Source organism: Pseudophryne corroboree, chromosome 1 (assembly GCF_028390025.1).
Source record: "Pseudophryne corroboree isolate aPseCor3 chromosome 1, aPseCor3.hap2, whole genome shotgun sequence".
Lineage (NCBI taxonomy): Eukaryota > Metazoa > Chordata > Amphibia > Anura > Myobatrachidae > Pseudophryne > Pseudophryne corroboree.
In genome coordinates this window covers 599,894,774-599,916,538 of record NC_086444.1, presented here as the reverse complement: position 1 = coordinate 599,916,538, position 21,765 = coordinate 599,894,774, and the positions used below count along the sequence as shown (strand labels likewise).

At 44.4% G+C, this 21,765-nt stretch overlaps 1 protein-coding gene and 1 pseudogene across 1 annotated transcript in view; both read left to right on the top strand.

Annotated features, from left to right (window-relative positions):
- Positions 1 to 21,765, top strand: part of LOC134901659 (calcium/calmodulin-dependent protein kinase type IV-like) — a 102,856-nt gene that overhangs the window by 39,334 nt on the left and 41,757 nt on the right. Inside the window, exons 4-5 of the mRNA XM_063914333.1 lie at positions 3,703 to 3,765; positions 18,743 to 18,825. Of these exons, the coding sequence (XP_063770403.1) occupies positions 3,703 to 3,765; positions 18,743 to 18,825 (146 nt within the window). The remainder of the gene's footprint in view (positions 1 to 3,702; positions 3,766 to 18,742; positions 18,826 to 21,765) is intronic.
- Positions 1,238 to 1,356, top strand: LOC134938294 (5S ribosomal RNA; annotated as a pseudogene).

The window sequence follows — 21,765 nt, the reverse complement described above, 5'->3', positions numbered from 1 at the left end:
ATGCTGCACAGCGGACGTATCCTCCGGTTCAGAAGTTGCTGAGAGGCCGCTATCCTGGATGAAGCTGAGGCGCAGGCAGACAGTTGGAGATGTGGGTGGTCCCGGACAGCCCGGGGTCGGAAGACGCGTTTCGCCCGTTCGCCAGGCTTGGTCACTTCGAACTAGAGCACGCTTATACTGTGAAGCATCTTACGACCCTCCCAGACACAGTCACGGGTAATATCTGTTCTCATTACCTGTGTATTGATGTAGCCGCCTCACGTTGGTATCTGACAATTAAAACAATCACGGATCTGCCTATTAAGGCTGCAGCTGGTTACCGCCAGAAGGGTGTATTATATTATTGACACCCATGATCACTATTATGATTGTTTGTCAACAGTATTCTAATATCCAGTCACTATAGTTGATTTAATTATAGTGTTATCATCTTGTGACCGCAGTTCCTCATTGGGAGAGGATAATTGTCATTTTTTGTCACGTTGCTCAACGGAGTGTATGCATATATATGTACTCTATGACCAGTATATTTATTCTGGCCACAGTATTGTTTTCCGTTTTCTGCTTATACGGTGGGTGTATATATACAGCTCCCCTTACAGTTGCAATCTTTTATTAGGAGAGGAGAACAACCACTGCTATATATATCTCTTAATTCATTAATTTATTGGTACATCTCTTCCGTAGACTATCATTGGATATCCATATCTTATCAAATATATTGTGCATAAATTTTTATTAATTTGCAAAAAACCTGTACCTTTGGAAGCTTATGAGGTCCTCAATCCTCCCCCTATTTACGATTATTTGGTATCTGTACCTGACATCCTCATCATCACCTGATACTTACAGCTAATTATCATTTTGTACACAGACCGCAGTTCCTCATTGGGAGAGGATAATTGTCATTTTTTTGTCACGTTGCTCAATGGAGTGTATGCATATATATGTACTCTATGATCAGTATACTTTGTACACAGATTTCAATTTACATGTAGAGACCTTCATAATTGAATGTTCCCTTGTACAAAATCTCACAGCCCACCTGTCTCTGTGTTTTTCTCACTTTCACTATCTTTCGGGACTCTCACCATTGATGCAGGGTTTTCCCTGTCTAACGATGGCAGCAGATCCCCCTTCCTAGCTCTCCTCCCAGGGCCCCATACTATCTCTCATCACTCAAGAATATTCGTGAACTCTCATCAGTGATTCTAGAGCACAAGATTATCGGTACTTTTTCTACTATCATACCACACTGGAAACGCCCAAACCCATCCAATCTTGGAAGCTAATCAGTGTTGGGCTGAGTCAGTACTCAAGTAGGAGACTTTTGAGGAATACTCGGTGTAGTAGAAATTTTCGGGCGTTCATGCTCCATGTCTAACGCTGACAGCAGATTCATCTTTTGTATCATATTCTCCTCTTTTCCTCTCCTCCAAGACAATCAGTAGGTCTAATCTGATATACCATTTTTTGATAGCTGCACTGAGAATTGTCCCTTTGCCACTAATTGCAATAATTGTAACTCTTGTACAGCTCATATCATATCTCTCTCCCGCAGGCAGATTTTGGAGTTAAATTTGTGGATTTACTGTTTATTGTAGACTTGATTCAACCTAGACAGCTCACAATTATTATCCAATATATATTGGCATTATTGACTTATTCTGTGTGTTTTTTCTCTCTCTTTTTTATGTGTCCAACTACGTTATGTTTTATCTTATGACACGAATAAAAATTCAATGATTTTTTAACTATCTTATTCTCAATACTTTAAAATCATTTAAGAGTGCACCCAGAAAAGAGTCTTCTTTTCTCTTTTGTTGCCATGGTTTTGCCATGACAAACAGAATAAAATATGGAAAAATAGATATACAATGTATGAAAACATCTGGACAAACAGACAATTTATTATTGTGTTGAACTCCCGATATCGAAGATTTCTTTTTGGCAACAATTTGCAGCAATAAGACTCTTTGATCTTCGGAATGTATCATTTCCTGAGATCGAAGAGATTCCTGAGATATATATATATATATATATATATATATATAAAAGTGAAAATTTGTCCTTCTATCTTTCTATACAAACCGACAGTTTACAAGCTATGATCGTAAAATTTTGCATACGAGAGGATTAAAACACGGCCGAGGCAACTAAAAAACTTAGAAATCCCTAGCACCACTAGGGGGCGACAGAAGAACAGAGTATATCAGGAGACAGCATAACTCCTGAATTGCTGGAGCAATGTACTCAAAAATTGGTACACATATGCCTTACGATCTGGGAACAAACACTGTGTGAGGAAGATACATCTAGCACCCCTACGGGTGAGGCAGCAGCACTGAGTATTTCAGCAGACAGCATAACTCTGGAATGCCTGCTGCAATTTACAAGAAACTTGGTACACATATGACTTACACTCTGGAAACAAACACTGTGGGGTCAGACACCCCTAGCACCCCTAGAGGTGGGACAGCAGCACAGAGTATGTCAGCAGACAGCATAACTGTGGAAGGCCTGGAGCAATAAACACCAAACTTGGTACACATCTGACTTACAAGCTGAGAACAAACACTGTGGGGGTAAGACACCCCTAGCACCCCTAGGAGTGAGGCAGCAGCACAGAGTTTTTCAGCAGACAGCATAACTCTGGAATGCCTGAAGCAATTTACACCAAACCTCCTACACATATGACTTACACTCTAGGAACAAACACTGTGGGGGTAATACACCACTAGCACTCCTAGGGGTGGGCCAGTAGCACAGACTATATCAGGACATGCATGATATGTCAGTGATGACAGGGCTGCATGTGACAGGGCCAGTGACATGATGTGAGGAGGGGAATGGAGGTAGCACGAACCCACACACTGACAGTTATATAATGGAAGTAGCATGGTCCCCCAGCAGCACAGAGTATATCAGGAGATACATAATGTGCTACGCTATATAAGAAACTGTAAATAAATCGATAATTTCACAGGGGCACTGACATGATGTGAGGAGGGGAATGGAGGCAGCAGGAAGCCACAGACTGAGAGTTGTATAGTGGGAAGAGCAGGGTCCCTTGGGGGAACAAAAAGGGATCCGGCCACTACGCAAAGTGCGTCAGGGAAGCAAGATATGCCTATATACTAGATCTCCAACCAACGTAAATTAACGAATAACTAACATTCTAAGTTACCATCCTCATCCCGTAGCGAAGCACCGGTATTCAGATATCTACAATGTTATTTGCACTGTGCGTTTATTATTTGCATTTATTTTTGTCAACAGACATTCTTAAAATCCCGGGCAACGCCGGGTACTCCAGCTAGTGTGTATATATATATATATATATATATATATATATATATATGTATATATATATATTAGTATAAACAATGTAGTTAAATAGGCCCAATTGCTGGCTGGAACCAGGCGGGACTCAATGGACTTTTCAAAAAAGAAATGTATTGAAATAAATGAAGGCATAGGGAAACATTGATGTTTAACCGCCACGCAGGACGTTTTTTGAAGGTGCTATGCAGTGACACAATTCCTGTCAGCAATTGGGGGACAAGGCAGGCAACCCCGGAAAGTATATATATATATATATATATATATTTATATATATATGTTATTGTTGCTTAATACTATAATATATTCCATTGTTACACTGAGTAAATATGTAAATAAATATTTTTGTTTGCTTTATAGATTGACAGAAAAATTGTTAGAACTGAAATCGGAGTGCTGCTACGTCTGTCACACCCTAACATTGTAAGTACACTTTTTTCCCTGACGGATCGGAAAATATCAATCGATCGCCCACATACACTGTACAGTTATCTGGGAAGCTTATTATTTATTAACAAAATACAGTATATATGTGACATATTCATTCTACAAGCACTTTTTTAGGTGCTCATCATAAAGAGGTTTTGGAAAGCTTAAATAAAGATTATATCGGGGTACATTTACTAAGCAGTGATAAGAGCGAAGAAGTGAGCCAGTGGAGAAGTTGCCCATGGCAACCAATCAGCACTGAAGTAACATCTATGATTTGCGTACTATAAAATGATACAGAGCTGCTGATTGGTTGATGGGGAAATTGCTCCACTGGCTCACTTCTCCGTTCTTATAACTGCTTAGTAAATGTACCCCTATATCATGTGGATTCTTCTTGATGTCTACATTCTCCCAGTTGCCATAGCCTGGCTATGAGGGAGCATGATATAACTTTTTTCAACATAAAGGAGCACCAACTCCAGCCAAATAACACATCTTAAGGCTGCCAGAATCAAGATTTGATAGGGTTTGTTTCTTTGGAATGCTGGGGATCCACAGAACGTGACCTGTTGTTTTCTGCTTGTTATGAAAGAGAGATGAATCTATAAAGAACAATAAGCACTAGACAGACTTGAGCGTCATGTGCTTTGTACTAAAAGTGATGCATCACAGGAAAATGCTAACATTGCAGGACATTATCTGTAAGTGCTGCAGGTTTCCTATGGCTGGCCGCAACAATTTTAATCTATTATTTATCACCAATATATTATGTAGCATTGAACACTGTGGGTGATCATAAAGCTAGGCATACATGCTACAATTATCTGTCCGATCCGTCCAATAACAGTGGATTGCCCAGCTAATTGTATAGTGTACAGTATATGCGTGCAAAATCTGGGTTTTCCAGCATGTCCATCCAATGCAATATTTTCTCAGTAGCATGGCCTGCTGCGGGTGATGGATGGACATTTCACCTGTTCCTTCACTGGGAAGGAACGGGAAAACGTCTCCCCTGCCACACTGTGGGACAGCTGTACTAAACCTTGAAGCACAATAAGGTGGAGAGAGAAAAAATAACCTCCAATCTGCTCCTTTCTGCCATTTTTCAAACACAGCCTGTAACATGGCAGTTGTGAGCTGATTAACTGGTATCTACAGGGTGATTCAATAAGTCACAGTACACCCTTTTGTTTAGAAAACTGTGCAGGAAATGGGAAAACTGAATACTCCAGTAAGGTATGGGTGAGGTGGGCTATCTTTTAGGGTATGTACCGAACATGGGCGCCATCTTGAAATCGGCTATCTTGAATCTAAGTCATTTTTTTCAAATGGAAAGGGGGTCATGTAACATGTCAAACAACACCAGGAGTTTGCTGAAAGGTTTATTGCTGCAAAAAGATTTGAAATAGCAGTAATGGTTCAAAAGTTACAACACTTTTTTTGTTGGGATTACAGGCTGAACTGTTCTCCATAAAGGACAGTCATTTAATGTGTTCAACATGTTGTCCCTCTTGGTCAACACAAATTCAAAGATGCTGGATCCAATCATCATGCACTCACAGAAGGATTTCCAAAGAAATGATGGCACACGCTTCTTCAATGCAATGCTGGAGATGATGTCTGTTTCTCATTTTCTCCACATACACGAGTTGCTTTAAATGACCCCACAGATAAAAGTAAAGTGGTGTGAGGTCAGGTGATCTGGGTGGCCATTCCACGGAACCGTGTCGGCCATCTAACTACTGACGAACAATTGCTCCGTAGTGTGGTGGAGCCCCTTCCTGCTGAAAGTAACATGGGAAGCTGCCATCTTCATTCACAACTGAGGGGAACACCACGTCTTGCAGCATTTCGAGGCAGCGTTGTGCATTTAGGTTCTGGTCAATGAAAATGGGTCCAATTACTAGAGATGAGCGCCTGAAATTTTTCGGGTTTTGTGTTTTGGTTTTGGGTTCGGTTCCGCGGCCGTGTTTTGGGTTCGAACGCGTTTTGGCAAAACCTCACCGAATTTTTTTTGTCGGATTCGGGTGTGTTTTGGATTCGGGTGTTTTTTTCAAAAAACACTAAAAAACAGCTTAAATCATAGAATTTGGGGGTCATTTTGATCCCAAAGTATTATTAACCTCAAAAACCATAATTTACACTCATTTTCAGTCTATTCTGAATACCTCACACCTCACAATATTATTTTTAGTCCTAAAATTTGCACCGAGGTCGCTGTGTGAGTAAGATAAGCGACCCTAGTGGCCGACACAAACACCGGGCCCATCTAGGAGTGGCACTGCAGTGTCACGCAGGATGTCCCTTCCAAAAAACCCTCCCCAAACAGCACATGACGCAAAGAAAAAAAGAGGCGCAATGAGGTAGCTGTGTGAGTAAGATTAGCGACCCTAGTGGCCGACACAAACACCGGGCCCATCTAGGAGTGGCACTGCAGTGTCACGCAGGATGGCCCTTCCAAAAAACCCTCCCCAAACAGCACATGACGCAAAGAAAAAAAGAGGCGCAATGAGGTAGCTGTGTGAGTAAGATTAGCGACCCTAGTGGCCGACACAAACACCGGGCCCATCTAGGAGTGGCACTGCAGTGTCACGCAGGATGTCCCTTCCAAAAAACCCTCCCCAAACAGCACATGACGCAAAGAAAAAAAGAGGCGCAATGAGGTAGCTGTGTGAGTAAGATTAGCGACCCTAGTGGCCGACACAAACACCGGGCCCATCTAGGAGTGGCACTGCAGTGTCACGCAGGATGTCCCTTCCAAAAAACCCTCCCCAAACAGCACATGACGCAAAGAAAAAAAGAGGCGCAATGAGGTAGCTGACTGTGTGAGTAAGATTAGCGACCCTAGTGGCCGACACAAACACCGGGCCCATTTAGGAGTGGCACTGCAGTGTCACGCAGGATGTCCCTTCCAAAAAACCCTCCCCAATCAGCACATGATGCAAAGAAAAAGAAAAGAAAAAAGAGGTGCAAGATGGAATTGTCCTTGGGCCCTCCCACCCACCCTTATGTTGTATAAACAAAACAGGACATGCACACTTTAACCAACCCATCATTTCAGTGACAGGGTCTGCCACACGACTGTGACTGATATGACGGGTTGGTTTGGACCCCCCCCCCAAAAAAAGAAGCAATTAATCTCTCCTTGCACAAACTGGCTCTACAGAGGCAAGATGTCCACCTCATCATCACCCTCCGATATATCACCGTGTACATCCCCCTCCTCACAGATTATCAATTCGTCCCCACTGGAATCCACCATCTCAGCTCCCTGTGTACTTTGTGGAGGCAATTGCTGCTGGTCAATGTCTCCGCGGAGGAATTGATTATAATTCATTTTAATGAACATCATCTTCTCCACATTTTCTGGATGTAACCTCGTACGCCGATTGCTGACAAGGTGAGCGGCGGCACTAAACACTCTTTCGGAGTACACACTTGTGGGAGGGCAACTTAGGTAGAATAAAGCCAGTTTGTGCAAGGGCCTCCAAATTGCCTCTTTTTCCTGCCAGTATAAGTACGGACTGTGTGACGTGCCTACTTGGATGCGGTCACTCATATAATCCTCCACCATTCTATCAATGTTGAGAGAATCATATGCAGTGACAGTAGACGACATGTCCGTAATCGTTGTCAGGTCCTTCAGTCCGGACCAGATGTCAGCATCAGCAGTCGCTCCAGACTGCCCTGCATCACCGCCAGCGGGTGGGCTCGGAATTCTGAGCCTTTTCCTCGCACCCCCAGTTGCGGGAGAATGTGAAGGAGGAGATGTTGACAGGTCGCGTTCCGCTTGACTTGACAATTTTGTCACCAGCAGGTCTTTCAACCCCAGCAGACTTGTGTCTGCCGGAAAGAGAGATCCAAGGTAGGCTTTAAATCTAGGATCGAGCACGGTGGCCAAAATGTAGTGCTCTGATTTCAACAGATTGACCACCCGTGAATCCTTGTTAAGCGAATTAAGGGCTCCATCCACAAGTCCCACATGCCTAGCGGAATCGCTCCGTGTTAGCTCCTCCTTCAATGTCTCCAGCTTCTTCTGCAAAAGCCTGATGAGGGGAATGACCTGACTCAGGCTGGCAGTGTCTGAACTGACTTCACGTGTGGCAAGTTCAAAGGGCATCAGAACCTTGCACAACGTTGAAATCATTCTCCACTGCGCTTGAGACAGGTGCATTCCACCTACTATATCGTGCTCAATTGTATAGGCTTGAATGGCCTTTTGCTGCTCCTCCAACCTCTGAAGCATATAGAGGGTTGAATTCCACCTCGTTACCACTTCTTGCTTCAGATGATGGCAGGGCAGGTTCAGTAGTTTTTGGTGGTGCTCCAGTCTTCTGTACGTGGTGCCTGTACGCCGAAAGTGTCCCGCAATTCTTCTGGCCACCGACAGCATCTCTTGCACGCCCCTGTCGTTTTTTAAAAAATTCTGCACCACCAAATTCAAGGTATGTGCAAAACATGGGACGTGCTGGAATTTGCCCATATTTAATGCACACACAATATTGCTGGCGTTGTCCGATGCCACAAATCCACAGGAGAGTCCAATTGGGGTAAGCCATTCCGCGATGATCTTCCTCAGTTGCCGTAAGAGGTTTTCAGCTGTGTGCGTATTCTGGAAAGCGGTGATACAAAGCGTAGCCTGCCTAGGAAAGAGTTGGCGTTTGCGAGATGCTGCTACTGGTGCCGCCGCTGCTGTTCTTGCGGCGGGAGTCCATACATCTACCCAGTGGGCTGTCACAGTCATATAGTCCTGACCCTGCCCTGCTCCACTTGTCCACATGTCCGTGGTTAAGTGGACATTGGGTACAACTGCATTTTTTAAGACACTGGTGAGTCTTTTTCTGACGTCCGTGTACATTCTCGGTATCGCCTGCCTAGAGAAGTGGAACCTAGATGGTATTTGGTAACGGGGGCACACTGCCTCAATAAATTGTCTAGTTCCCTGTGAACTAACGGCGGATACCGGACGCACGTCTAACACCAACATAGTTGTCAAGGCCTCAGTTATCCGCTTTGCAGCAGGATGACTGCTGTGATATTTCATCTTCCTCGCAAAGGACTGTTGAACAGTCAATTGCTTACTGGAAGTAGTACAAGTGGGCTTACGACTTCCCCTCTGGGATGACCATCGACTCCCAGCAGCAACAACAGCAGCGCCAGCAGCAGTAGGCGTTACACGCAAGGATGCATCGGAGGAATCCCAGGCAGGAGAGGAATCGTCAGAATTGCCAGTGACATGGCCTGCAGGACTATTGGCATTCCTGGGGAAGGAGGAAATTGACACTGAGGGAGTTGGTGGGGTGGTTTGCGTGAGCTTGGTTACAAGAGGAAGGGATTTACTAGTCAGTGGACTGCTTCCGCTGTCACCCAAAGTTTTTGAACTTGTCACTGACTTATTATGAATGCGCTGCAGGTGACGTATAAGGGAGGATGTTCCGAGGTGGTTAACGTCCTTACCCCTACTTATTACAGCTTGACAAAGGGAACACACGGCTTGACACCTGTTGTCCGCATTTCTGTTGAAATACCTCCACACCGAAGAGCTGATTTTTTTGGTATTTTCACCTGGCATGTCAACGGCCATATTCCTCCCACGGACAACAGGTGTCTCCCCGGGTGCCTGACTTAAACAATCCACCTCACCATCAGAATCCTCCTGGTCAATTTCCTCCCCAGCGCCAGCAACACCCATATCCTCCTCATCCTGGTGTACTTCAACACTGACATCTTCAATCTGACTATCAGGAACTGGACTGCGGGTGCTCCTTCCAGCACTTGCAGGGGGCGTGCAAATGGTGGAAGGCGCATGCTCTTCACGTCCAGTGTTGGGAAGGTCAGGCATCGCAACCGACACAATTGGACTCTCCTTGTGGATTTGGGATTTCGAAGAATGCACAGTTCTTTGCTGTGCTGCTTTTGCCAGCTTGAGTCTTTTCATTTTTCTAGCGAGAGGCTGAGTGCTTCCATCCTCATGTGAAGCTGAACCACTAGCCATGAACATAGGCCAGGGCCTCAGCCGTTCCTTGCCACTCCGTGTCGTAAATGGCATATTGGCAAGTTTACGCTTCTCCTCCGACAATTTTATTTTAGGTTTTGGAGTCCTTTTTTTTCTGATATTTGGTGTTTTGGATTTGACATGCTCTGTACTATGACATTGGGCATCGGCCTTGGCAGACGACGTTGCTGGCATTTCATCGTCTCGGCCATGACTAGTGGCAGCAGCTTCAGCACGAGGTGGAAGTGGATCTTGATCTTTCCCTAATTTTGGAACCTCAACATTTTTGTTCTCCATATTTTAATAGGCACAACTAAAAGGCACCTCAGGTAAACAATGGAGATGGATACTAGTATACAATTATTGACTGCCTGCCGAGTGCAGACACAGAGGTAGCCACAGCCGTGAACTACCGTACTGTACTGTGTCTGCTGCTAATATAGACTGGTTGATAAAGAGATGTCTATGTAACTATGTATGTATAAAGAAGAAAGAAAAAAAAACCACGGTTAGGTGGTATACAATTATGGACGGACTGCCTGCCGAGTGCAGACACAGAGGTAGCCACAGCCGTGAACTACCGTACTGTACTGTGTCTGCTGCTAATAATATAGACTGGTTGATAAAGAGATGTCGTAGTAGTATGTATGTATAAAGAAGAAAGAAAAAAAAACCACGGTTAGGTGGTATACAATTATGGACGGACTGCCTGCCGAGTGCAGACACAGAGGTAGCCACAGCCGTGAACTACCGTACTGTACTGTGTCTGCTGCTAATATAGACTGGTTGATAAAGAGATGTCTATGTAACTATGTATGTATAAAGAAGAAAGAAAAAAAAACCACGGTTAGGTGGTATACAATTATGGACGGACTGCCTGCCGAGTGCAGACACAGAGGTAGCCACAGCCGTGAACTACCGTACTGTACTGTGTCTGCTGCTAATATAGACTGGTTGATAAAGAGATGTCTATGTAACTATGTATGTATAAAGAAGAAAGAAAAAAAAACACGGTTAGGTGGTATACAATTATGGACGGACTGCCTGCCGAGTGCAGACACAGAGGTAGCCACAGCCGTGAACTACCGTACTGTACTGTGTCTGCTGCTAATATAGACTGGTTGATAAAGAGATGTCTATGTAACTATGTATGTATAAAGAAGAAAGAAAAAAAAACCACGGTTAGGTGGTATACAATTATGGACGGACTGCCTGCCGAGTGCAGACACAGAGGTAGCCACAGCCGTGAACTACCGTACTGTACTGTGTCTGCTGCTAATATAGACTGGTTGATAAAGAGATGTCTATGTAACTATGTATGTATAAAGAAGAAAGAAAAAAAAACCACGGTTAGGTGGTATACAATTATGGACGGACTGCCTGCCGAGTGCAGACACAGAGGTAGCCACAGCCGTGAACTACCGTACTGTACTGTGTCTGCTGCTAATATAGACTGGTTGATAAAGAGATGTCGTAGTAGTATGTATGTATAAAGAAGAAAAAAAAACCACGGTTAGGTGGTATACAATTATGGACGGACTGCCTGCCGAGTGCAGACACAGAGGTAGCCACAGCCGTGAACTACCGTACTGTGTCTGCTGCGACTGGATGATAAATGATATAAAAAATATATATATATCACTACTGCAGCCGGACAGGTATATATTATATATTATATAATGACGGACCTGCTGGACACTGTCTGTCAGCAGAATGAGTTTTATTTTTATAGAATAAAAAAAACAACAACACACAAGTGAAGTCACACGACGAGTGTTTAACTTTTTCAGGCAATCACAATATAAGTATACTACTAACTATACTGGTGGTCAGTGTGGTCAGGTCACTGGTCAGTCACACTGGGAGTGGCACTCCTGCAGCAAAAGTGTGCACTGTTTAATTTTAATATAATATTATGTACTCCTGGCTCCTGCTATAACCTATAACTGGCACTGCAGTGCTCCCCAGTCTCCCCCACAATTATAAGCTGTGTGAGCTGAGCAGTCAGACAGATATATAATATATATAGATGATGCAGCACACTGGGCTGAGCCTGAGCAGTGCACACAGATATGGTATGTGACTGAGTCACTGTGTGTATCGTTTTTTTCAGGCAGAGAACGGATATATTAAATAAACTGCACTGTCTGGTGGTCACTCACTATATAATATTATGTACTCCTGGCTCCTGCTATAACCTATAACTGGCACTGCAGTGCTCCCCAGTCTCCCCCACAATTATAAGCTGTGTGAGCTGAGCAGTCAGACAGATATATAATATATATAGATGATGCAGCACACTGGGCTGAGCCTGAGCAGTGCACACAGATATGGTATGTGACTGAGTCACTGTGTGTATCGCTTTTTTCAGGCAGAGAACGGATATATTAAATAAACTGCACTGTCTGGTGGTCACTCACTAGTAAACTCTCTGCACTCTCTACACTTCTACAGTACTCCTCCTAGTCCTAAGCTCCAGTAAATCTCTCTCTCTTATAATCTAAATGGAGAGGACGCCAGCCACGTCCTCTCCCTATCAATCTCAATGCACGTGTGAAAATGGCGGCGACGCGCGGCTCCTTATAAAGAATCCGAGTCTCGCGAGAATCCGACAGCGTCATGATGACGTTCGGGCGCGCTCGGGTTAACCGAGCAAGGCGGGAGGATCCGAGTCTGCTCGGACCCGTGAAAAAAACCATGAAGTTCGGGCGGGTTCGGATTCAGAGAAACCGAACCCGCTCATCTCTACCAATTACACAGGTACCCCATATCCCAGACCACACCATAACCTTTACGTTTCCAACAACCTTGCAAAATTCCATCCAATGTGGATTCTGGTCATTCCATTAACTGTGTCCGAATTTGTGTTGACCAAGAGGGACAACATGTTGAACACATTAAATGACTGTCCTTTATGGAGAACAGTTCAGCCTGTAATTCCAACAAAAAAAGTGTTGTAATTTTCAAACCATAACTGCTATTTCAAATCTGTTTGCAGCAATAAACTTTTCAGCAAACTCTGGTGTTGTTTGACATTTTACACGACCCCCTATCCATTTGAAAAAACTGACTTAGATTCAAGATAGCCGATTTCAAGAAGGCGCCCATGTTCGGTACATACCCTAAACGATAGCCCACCTCACCTATACCTTACTGGAGTATTCAGTTTTCCCATTTCCTGCACAGTTTCTGAAACAAAAGGGTGTACTGCGACTTTTGAATCACCCTGTACTTTATCTGACAGGCTTTTTCTGCATGTGTATGCTCACCTTAAGTAATGGTAGGCATACACTGTCTATAAAATGTCTGTCAAACCGACAGACAGTTTGGGGGAGATGTACTAAGCCTTGGAGAGAGATGAAGTGGATGGAGATAAAGTACCAGCCAATCAGCTCCTAACTGCCATGTTACAGGCTGAGTTTGTATAATGACAGTTAGGAGCTGATTGGTAGTTTATCTCTCTCCACTTTCTCTCTCTCCAAGGCTTAATACATCTGCCACTTTATCTGACAGCCTGATATCTTGACCATACACTGAAATATCTCTCAGTATATGGGCCCTGATATATTTACTCCTCCCCTGTAAAGAAACGGGAAATGTTGGTCGCTCGGGCAGGGCCAGCACATACACTCAACGCAGCCGATTTGCAGCTCAGAAATCTTTGGATCTGTTGAACATGCTGGTCGGTTCAGCATGTCCGACAGACTGGTCATTTTTAGTCAGCCGTGGTTATACACTATGTGATTATCAGCCCAAAATCGGATTGAGACGATAATTGTATAATGTATGCGCAGCATAACATATGATGAGATTTATCATTTATTTATATAGCAGACACCTACAGTATTCCGCAGCCCTTTACAGAGAATATTTAGTCCCTCACATCAGCCTCTGCTCCAGTGATGATTATAATCCATATTAAACAGAAGGTAACGATAGTCCTACCCAAATTATTTTACAATCTAAGAAGTGTGGGGAAAAACTGATAAATAAGGTAGAAAAAGTACAATTGTAGATGGTGGTAGGAAAAGAGTGTCTCACTTCTATGAGGCAGAAGCATTACACTGCTCAGCAGCCATTTTGCACCTGACATGATATATATCAATCTCCATATAATTGTGTAAAATCCAAATATACCATCAAACATGTGATATCAGGTAATGTTTTATTCTTAAATGAAAGTATTTAATCACAGTAATTTCTCGGCAAGACTCCTTCCTGCCTGCGGTATGGGGTACGCGTCCTGGCCAGACTCCTCTTCCTCTATGTCAGCAGAATCTCTCTCCTCATCTTCCGCATTCTCCTCCATGTGCTGTTCCTTGGGCAGAACCCCTCCTCTTAGCGTTGGAAGCAATGGAAGCCATCTTGCTTGCTATTTTCTGTAAACAAAAAAATGTAAAGATGGCGCTTTAGTTCAAAGGTGCTGCAGTCCACCAGCCGGGATGGTCAACTAGATCCCAAAAAAGTCACAGTTTGTACAGTCAAATTTTGCTGTGGTGCGCTCCCTTGGTTACTAGGGCAATATTCGATCTTCAGAAGGATAGTGTTAGGCTCTGATGAGGATATTCTTTATTCGGCAAAGATTCCCCACTCCAATTCACATGGTTTTACCCAAAAGATGAGAGAGAGAGCAATATAGTGAAGTATAGTCAGACTCAATTCTGCTCACATTAATTAGATTATTCAAACAAATGGAATCCCCCTGAATTGGCGGACCCACGTACCAGATTTTGTGGGGTGTCAGTAGTGCCCACCCAAATACGCCTGTAGTATTGCTTCCACCGCTTTCTAGTAGATCTCCTCCGAGATTCTTCACCACTTCACCACTCCATTTTGAGTTATGTCCCCAAAAGTAGGAAGTTATGTAGTTATGTCCCCAAAAACGCTTTAAATATTGCTCCCCGGGGTTTGCAGCAACAGTCAGCGAATTCCCTCTGGATATTGTGGGTACCTCCAACCAGTCACCTTTTTTGGGTGGACACTTGATACACCCCAACAACTCTGGTACGTGGGTCCACTAATCTGTGGTGGATTGCAAATTTTAACTATTTATTTACTCTTGCTAATTTGCACTTGGACGTTATATGCTATGTTTTAAAAAGACCTTCTGTTGCACTTTAATAAAAATTATCATTTGCACATCAGAACAAATAGTACTTCACTATATACTGCTATTTTCTTCCTACTTTTGGGGACATAACTCAAAATGGAGTGGTGAAGTGGTGAAGAATCTCGGAGGAGATCTACTAGAAAGCAGTGGAAGCAATACTACAGGCGTATTTGGGTGGGCACTACTGACACCCCACAAAATCTGGTACGTGGGTCCGCCAATTCAGGGGGATTCCATTTGTTTGAATAATCTAATTAATGTGAGCAGAATTGAGTCTGACTATACTTCACTATATTGCTCTCTCTCTCATCTTTTGGGTAAAACCATGTGAATTGGAGTGGGGAATCTTTGCCGAATAAAGAATATCCTCATCAGAGCCTAACACTATCCTTCTGAAGATCGAATATTGCCCTAGTAACCCAGGGAGCGCACCACAGCAAAATTTGACTGTACAAACTGCTATTTTCTGTGTTTATGGGACAGCCAAGGCACTAAAAAATCACTATGGGCTAGATGCGTCATCGCTTCGAAATTGATAAAATGGAGAGTGAAAAAGCACCAGCCAATCAGCTCTTAACTACCATTTTTCAAACACAGCCTGTGACATGGCAGTTAGGAGCTGATTGGCTGGTACTTTTTCACTCTCCATTTTATCACTTTCCAAGCGATGACGCATCTATCGCCATATCACAAATAAGTGGCCAGAGAGAGATTACTATGTTGCTGGACAGAAAAAGATCAAGTACACTCCATTAGTTGAGCCGCATAAGATCATTTTACCCTCGCTTTACATGAAGTTGGGCCTAAAGAAAAATTTTGTGAAATTTTGTGAAAGCTCTGGATAATAAAGACCAGGCTGTAGGAAAAGTTTCCGCAGTTAAGGGAACCAAAGCTAAAGGAATGCAAATTTGACAAAAATTGAGTCTCCTGCTCGGCCCTCCTTCCATGCTGCTATGCTTGGACTCTTAGGCAACAAAAAGGAGGCCAACTATGGAGGTCATTCCGAGTTGATCACTAGCTGCCGTTGTTCGCAGCGCAGCGATCAGGCAAAAAATCGGCACTTCTGCGCATGCGTATGGGGCGCAGTGTGCACGCGCGGCGTACTTTCACAAAAGCCAATGCAGTTTCACACAAGGTCTAGCGACGCTTTTTAGTCGCACTGCTGATCGTTGAGTGATTGACAGGAAGTGGGTGTTTCTGGGTGGTAACTGTCCGTTTTCGGGGGGGTGTTTGAAAAAATGCAGGCGTGTCAGATAAAAACGCAGGAGTGGCTGGAGAAACGGGGGAGTGGTTGGCCGAACGCAGGGCGTGTTTGTGACGTCAAAACAGGAACTAAATAGTCTGCAGTGATCGCAAGGTAGGAGTAAGTCTGCAGCTACTCTGAAACTGCACAATCTTTTTTTTTTGTAGCCGCGCTGCGATCCTCTCGTTCGCACTTCTGCTAAGCTAAAATACACTCCCAGAGGGCGGCGGCTTAGCGTTTGCACTGCTGCTAAAAGCAGCTAGCGAGCGAACAACTCGGAATGAGGGCCTATGTGTCCATAGTGATGAACTATTGGAGAACTACAAGAATATGGAGTCGTTGTGCTCGCCCCCCTGCCGACATTCTGGCGGACAGGATCCCGACCGCTAGTATCTCCAGCCCAACCCTATATTACAATGAGAATATTTCAATTCTGTAGAGATTAATAGAAATTTTCAGTTATCTTACTTGTATTTCAGATATAGCTATTACTGCTTTTGTTATTTGTCTGTATCCAATAAATGTGTCGTGATAGAAAAATTCAGATTTTTTCCACTAAATTCAGCATCCCTAAATTAGGTGAACACATTCACATGCCAGATGCAGAGAACTTTTAAAAATTTGTTGAGTAGTGCTATTAGCTACCATTATTATTGCGCCCATTGGCATTTCTGTGCAGCACACTTGCCAACTCTTAGCAACACTTGGCAAGTTCCTCTATGGGAGTTTCCTGGATAGGAAGGGACGGAGTTGGGTCACTGCACATTACATCATCATCATTGGGGCAGCAAGGACGGTGTAATGGTTAGCATTACTGTCTCACAGCACTGAGGTCATGGGTTCAATTACCACCATGGCCATAGCTGTGTGGAGTTTGTATATTCTCCCCGTGCTTGTGTGGTTTTTATTCGGGTACTCCAGCTTCCTCCCACAGTCCAAAAATATACTGCTATTTTATTTGGCTCCAACAAAAAATTTAACCCTATTGTGAATGTGTGCGCGCGAACATGTGGTAAGGAAAATAGATTTTAATCTCAACTGGGGCAGGTACTGATGTAAATGGACAAATATTCTCTGTAAAGCGATGCGGAGTATGTGTGCGCTATATAAGTAACTGGTAATAAATAAAATAATCATCACTGCACTGCCCCTATGACGTTTTGCCATGATTGTGGACTTTGTGTAGCTGTGGGAGGGTCAGCAATGACATTATTCATAGTGAGTTGCGTCAACGTGCACCAGTGCCCTGCCCACTTTTGCCAGTTAGCACTATGGACTACTCTGCTGCAAGAGAATTTCCTACTTTTCCAGGACTCAGGAAACTGAGCAAGTATGCTGTGCTGTACAGATATCAGTGGTTGTTTTAGCGGGCTGTCTGGATGCAAACAGACAATGGACGATGGAGACATTACCAGGGCCGGCTCCAGGCCTACTAGAACATTGTGTAAGAATTTTTGGTGCTCCGTATCCATATGACAGGGTGAGGGTGGTGTCTTGGAGAGGCAGCGGATGACAGAAGAGAGAGTGTGATGGGGATATAGCGATGCAGGGGAGAGTGTCCCTTAAACATTATGCCACACAGTAGTAGTGTTCCATACACATTACACTCACACAGTAGTAGTGGCCCTTACACATTATGCCCACACAGTAGGAGTTCCCCATACACATTAAGCCCACACAGTAGTAGTGCCCCTTACACGTTACGCCCACACAGTAGTAGTGCTAGTTACATATTACATTCACACAGTAGTACTCCTTATACACATTATGACACAGTAGTGCCCCTTATTAATTATGTCCACACAGTAGTGTCCCTTACACATTACTCCCACACAGTAGCAGTGCCCCTTACACATTATGATCGTCCATAAGTTCCTCTTCCGATCTGGCTCCTCGATTCATAGTCTGAGTGTCTCCTCCACCAAGTACTGGTCCCTCCAGCAGCTCAGTCAGGCTCATTTGACTTACCAGTCCACCAGTGACTGTTTCGTCCACACTCAGGTCCCCAACCACACCGCAGCCCCCCACAGCCAGCTGAAGTCAGACTGTACAGCACATGGCACCAGCACCCCACCGTGACATTGGCCACCAGCACAAACCGTCCACCACACTTGTCCCTACCACCAGCTGGCTGCGTTGGCATGTGTTGCAGCAGTCACAGTGTGTGATTTTACGCGGACAGGGATGGGGTGTGACATCACACGCTAGTGATCTTTCTATTGAGGGAGAAGGCAAGCAGTGGGGCTGGCACTTATTCAGCACTGAAGCTTAAACTACTTAAAGGGCCAGTGAGGCTTAAAATGGCAGTGGAAAATCATTGTGGGTGGCGTCCTTGTGCGGCCACTCAGGTCAAACATGCCAAGAGCCGGCCCTGGCCAATACAGTTCCTGTGTGATAATGTGATACATTTCATGCAATTTGTACCTTATTGTTAAATTTACCATGAGATTGCTAATATGTGTGGTGATCATGAGGTGCTGATTTTGTATAAGAAATGTAAAAAATACTGTGTCATTTTAGCATAGCAGTGAAAAATTATTTTTCTTACCTTACCTCACAAGTGTCCAATAGTACAGTTTGTAAATAATATAATCTAAGCAAGTAATTGTCTTTGTTTTAGATTAAACTTAAAGATATCTTTGAGACCCCCACCGATATTGTGCTGATTCTAGAGCTGGTAACAGGAGGAGAACTGTTCGACAGGTAATTAATTGATCCAAATAGAACTGTTTCCATCATACAACATGTTAGCACTCTCAACCCCTTACACTGAACCACTACCAGAGTCCAAGACGTTCTAATCTTCCTAAACCTATCAGGTTTAGGACGAGATGTGTCATGTATAATAATTAGATTACAATACATCCCATCCATACTTGCAGGCAGATTGTAGTTTTCTAATGCTGGTATGTATGATTATTTACCTGCTGGGACAGCTCTTCCAAAGTAGAGCTGTCTTGGCGAAGTACTGACTTCTGGGTTTATGAACCGGGAGTCCAAATACAGCCATCAGCCAGTGCGTGGCAAGCCAAGGAGGGGCGGAAAAGGATCTTTCTTTGGGGGCTTCTTCCAAAAACAAGCCCTTTGTACATAAGTATGCACTTCAGGAATTTGGTGCATATAGGCATATCCAAACCCCAAAGAAATGTATTGGGCTTACTGTACTATGGGTCCGCAGCATGTTTTTGATTGGTGGACGGATACCCTTTAATATGAGGAAGGGCAAGGTGGTGTGTGGCTAAAACATGACTCCTCCTTGTGAAAGTAACCTGCCTCAGTAGGTTACTAAATAGGTTCTAAAGTGTGTCACATGCTAATGAAATTGCAGTCACTCAGATCCTGAAAAAGGAAGACAAGAAGAGCATGTGATGAGGGGTGTGATATGGGATACTGGCGTCATAAGACCGACACTGGCATCCCGATGCTCAGCATCCCAACAGGGGTTGGGTTAATATGTTAACTCCCTTAACCCTCCCCTCCTGCAGCCTAACCCTAACCTTCCACCTCCCACAGCCTAACCCTAATGCTCCCTGATGGTGCCTAACCCTAACCTCCCTCCCCGCAGCCTAACCCTAATCTTCCCTGGTGGTGCCTAACCCTAATCTCCCACCCCGCAGCCTAACCCTAACCTTCCACCGCCCACAGCCTAACCCTAATCCTGCCTGATGGTGCCTAACCCTAACCTCCCTCCCCGCAGCCTAACCCTAATCTTCCCTGGTGGTGCCTAACCCTAATCTCCCACCCCGCAGCCTAACCCTAACCTTCCACCGCCCACAGCCTAACCCTAATCCTGCCTGATGGTGCCTAACCCTAACCTCCCTCCCCGCAGCCTAACCCTAATCCTCCCTGGTGGTGCCTAACCCTAATCTCCCACCCCGCAGACTAACCCTAACCTTCCACCGCCCACAGCCTAACCCTAAATCCTCCCTGGTGGTGCCTAACCCTAACCCCCCTCCCCGCAGCCTAACCCTCCCTTCCCTGCAGCCTAAACCTAACTCCCCCACCCCCGCGGCCAAAACCTAGGAGTGTCCAGCATACATATGTTTGGGATGGCAGCGGTCAGGATTCCGGCATTGGCATTCCAAGTGATGTCGGAGTTCCGGCACCGGCATTCTGGCCGTGTGTCAGCATTCCGGCATCAACATCCTGACCACATCCCATGCCCGAGAAGAAGCAGAAATATATTACGTAAAATACGTTATAAACATATAAGATTCCATTGTCTTGGAAAGGCAGATTAAAATGTTATCAATTGGCCCAAACATCACATAATACACTAAGAAAATTTCATTTTTCTATTATACAACTTAATGAGTGGAATGTATCAATACTAACTTCAAAATCCAATTAGCCGAGGTAAATTACCATGGCTAATTAGTGTGCCTGGGGCTATACAATTAGCCCTGATGCCGGGGCTTATCGGGGCCAAATCTCCTTTTTTTCTGCGATTGCAGCCGCAAAAATACATAGGTTGGCAGATTTTCACGGATCTTATGTAGTTTTGCAGGAAAACTGTACATTTTTGGGTTGCAAAAAATGAGGGGCCTAATTAGGATGGGTGAAAAAAATCAGTGCAAAAAATTATGTAAAAAGTAAAAACCCCTGTTTTTTAATGCCCGAAATGTTTTTGGGACTAATTGGATACCCCCTTAAGAATAAGATGCGTTCAAATCTCCAAAAATAGCAGATGTCTGCAGCAGGTTGGTAATGCGTTGCAGGCATCCGGGATCCCGGTTGTCAGCATCCCTCTGCAACAGACCTGCGGCATAGTAAGCCCTATAGAATAATATGGGACTTCAATGTGTCCTTATACGTCAAGCTCCATAAGGCTGAACTTTCCTTAACCTTGAATTCCTCTTCATCCCTCTGTAGCTTGTGATGGTCGTGCATACACATTAGGACTCCCGTATCATAAACCCGGAAGTTAGTACTTCACCGGGACAGCTCTATGGTGGTCATTCCGAGTTCTTCGCTCGCTGCCGATTTTCGCAGTGCAGCGATTAAGTAAAAAAACAGCAAAAATGCGCATGCGCATGGTACGCAGCGCGCATGCGCTAAGTACTTTCACACAAAACTTTGTAGATTTACACAAGCTCGAGCGACGTTTTTTCATCGCTCGAGTTATCGTAGTGTGATTGACAGGAAGTGGGTGTTTCTGGGCGGAAACTGACCGTTTTCAGGGAGTGTGCTAAAAAAACGCAGGCGTGCCAGGTAAAAATGCAGGAGTGGCTGGAGAAACGGGAGAGTGGCTGGCCGAACGCAGGGCGTGTTTGTGACGTCAAACCAGGAACTAAACGGACTGAGGTGATCGCAGTCTAGGAGTAGGTCTGGAGCTACTCAGAAACTGCAGGGAATTATTTAGTAGCAGTTCTGCTAATCTTTCGTTCGCTATTCTGCTAAGCTAAGATACACTCCCAGAGGGCGGCGGCCTAGCGTATGCAATGCTGCTAAAAGCAACTAGCGAGCGAACAACTCGGAATGAGGGCCTATATCTGAAGAGCTGTCTTAGCACATAGACAATCATGCTTCCCGGCATTTAAAAAACAAACATACATGCGAATAGGAGAGGGATGTGCCGCAATAATTAGGATAAATGATACATTCTGTCCAATGTGAGAACAATTTAGGATTGACTAAAAACTG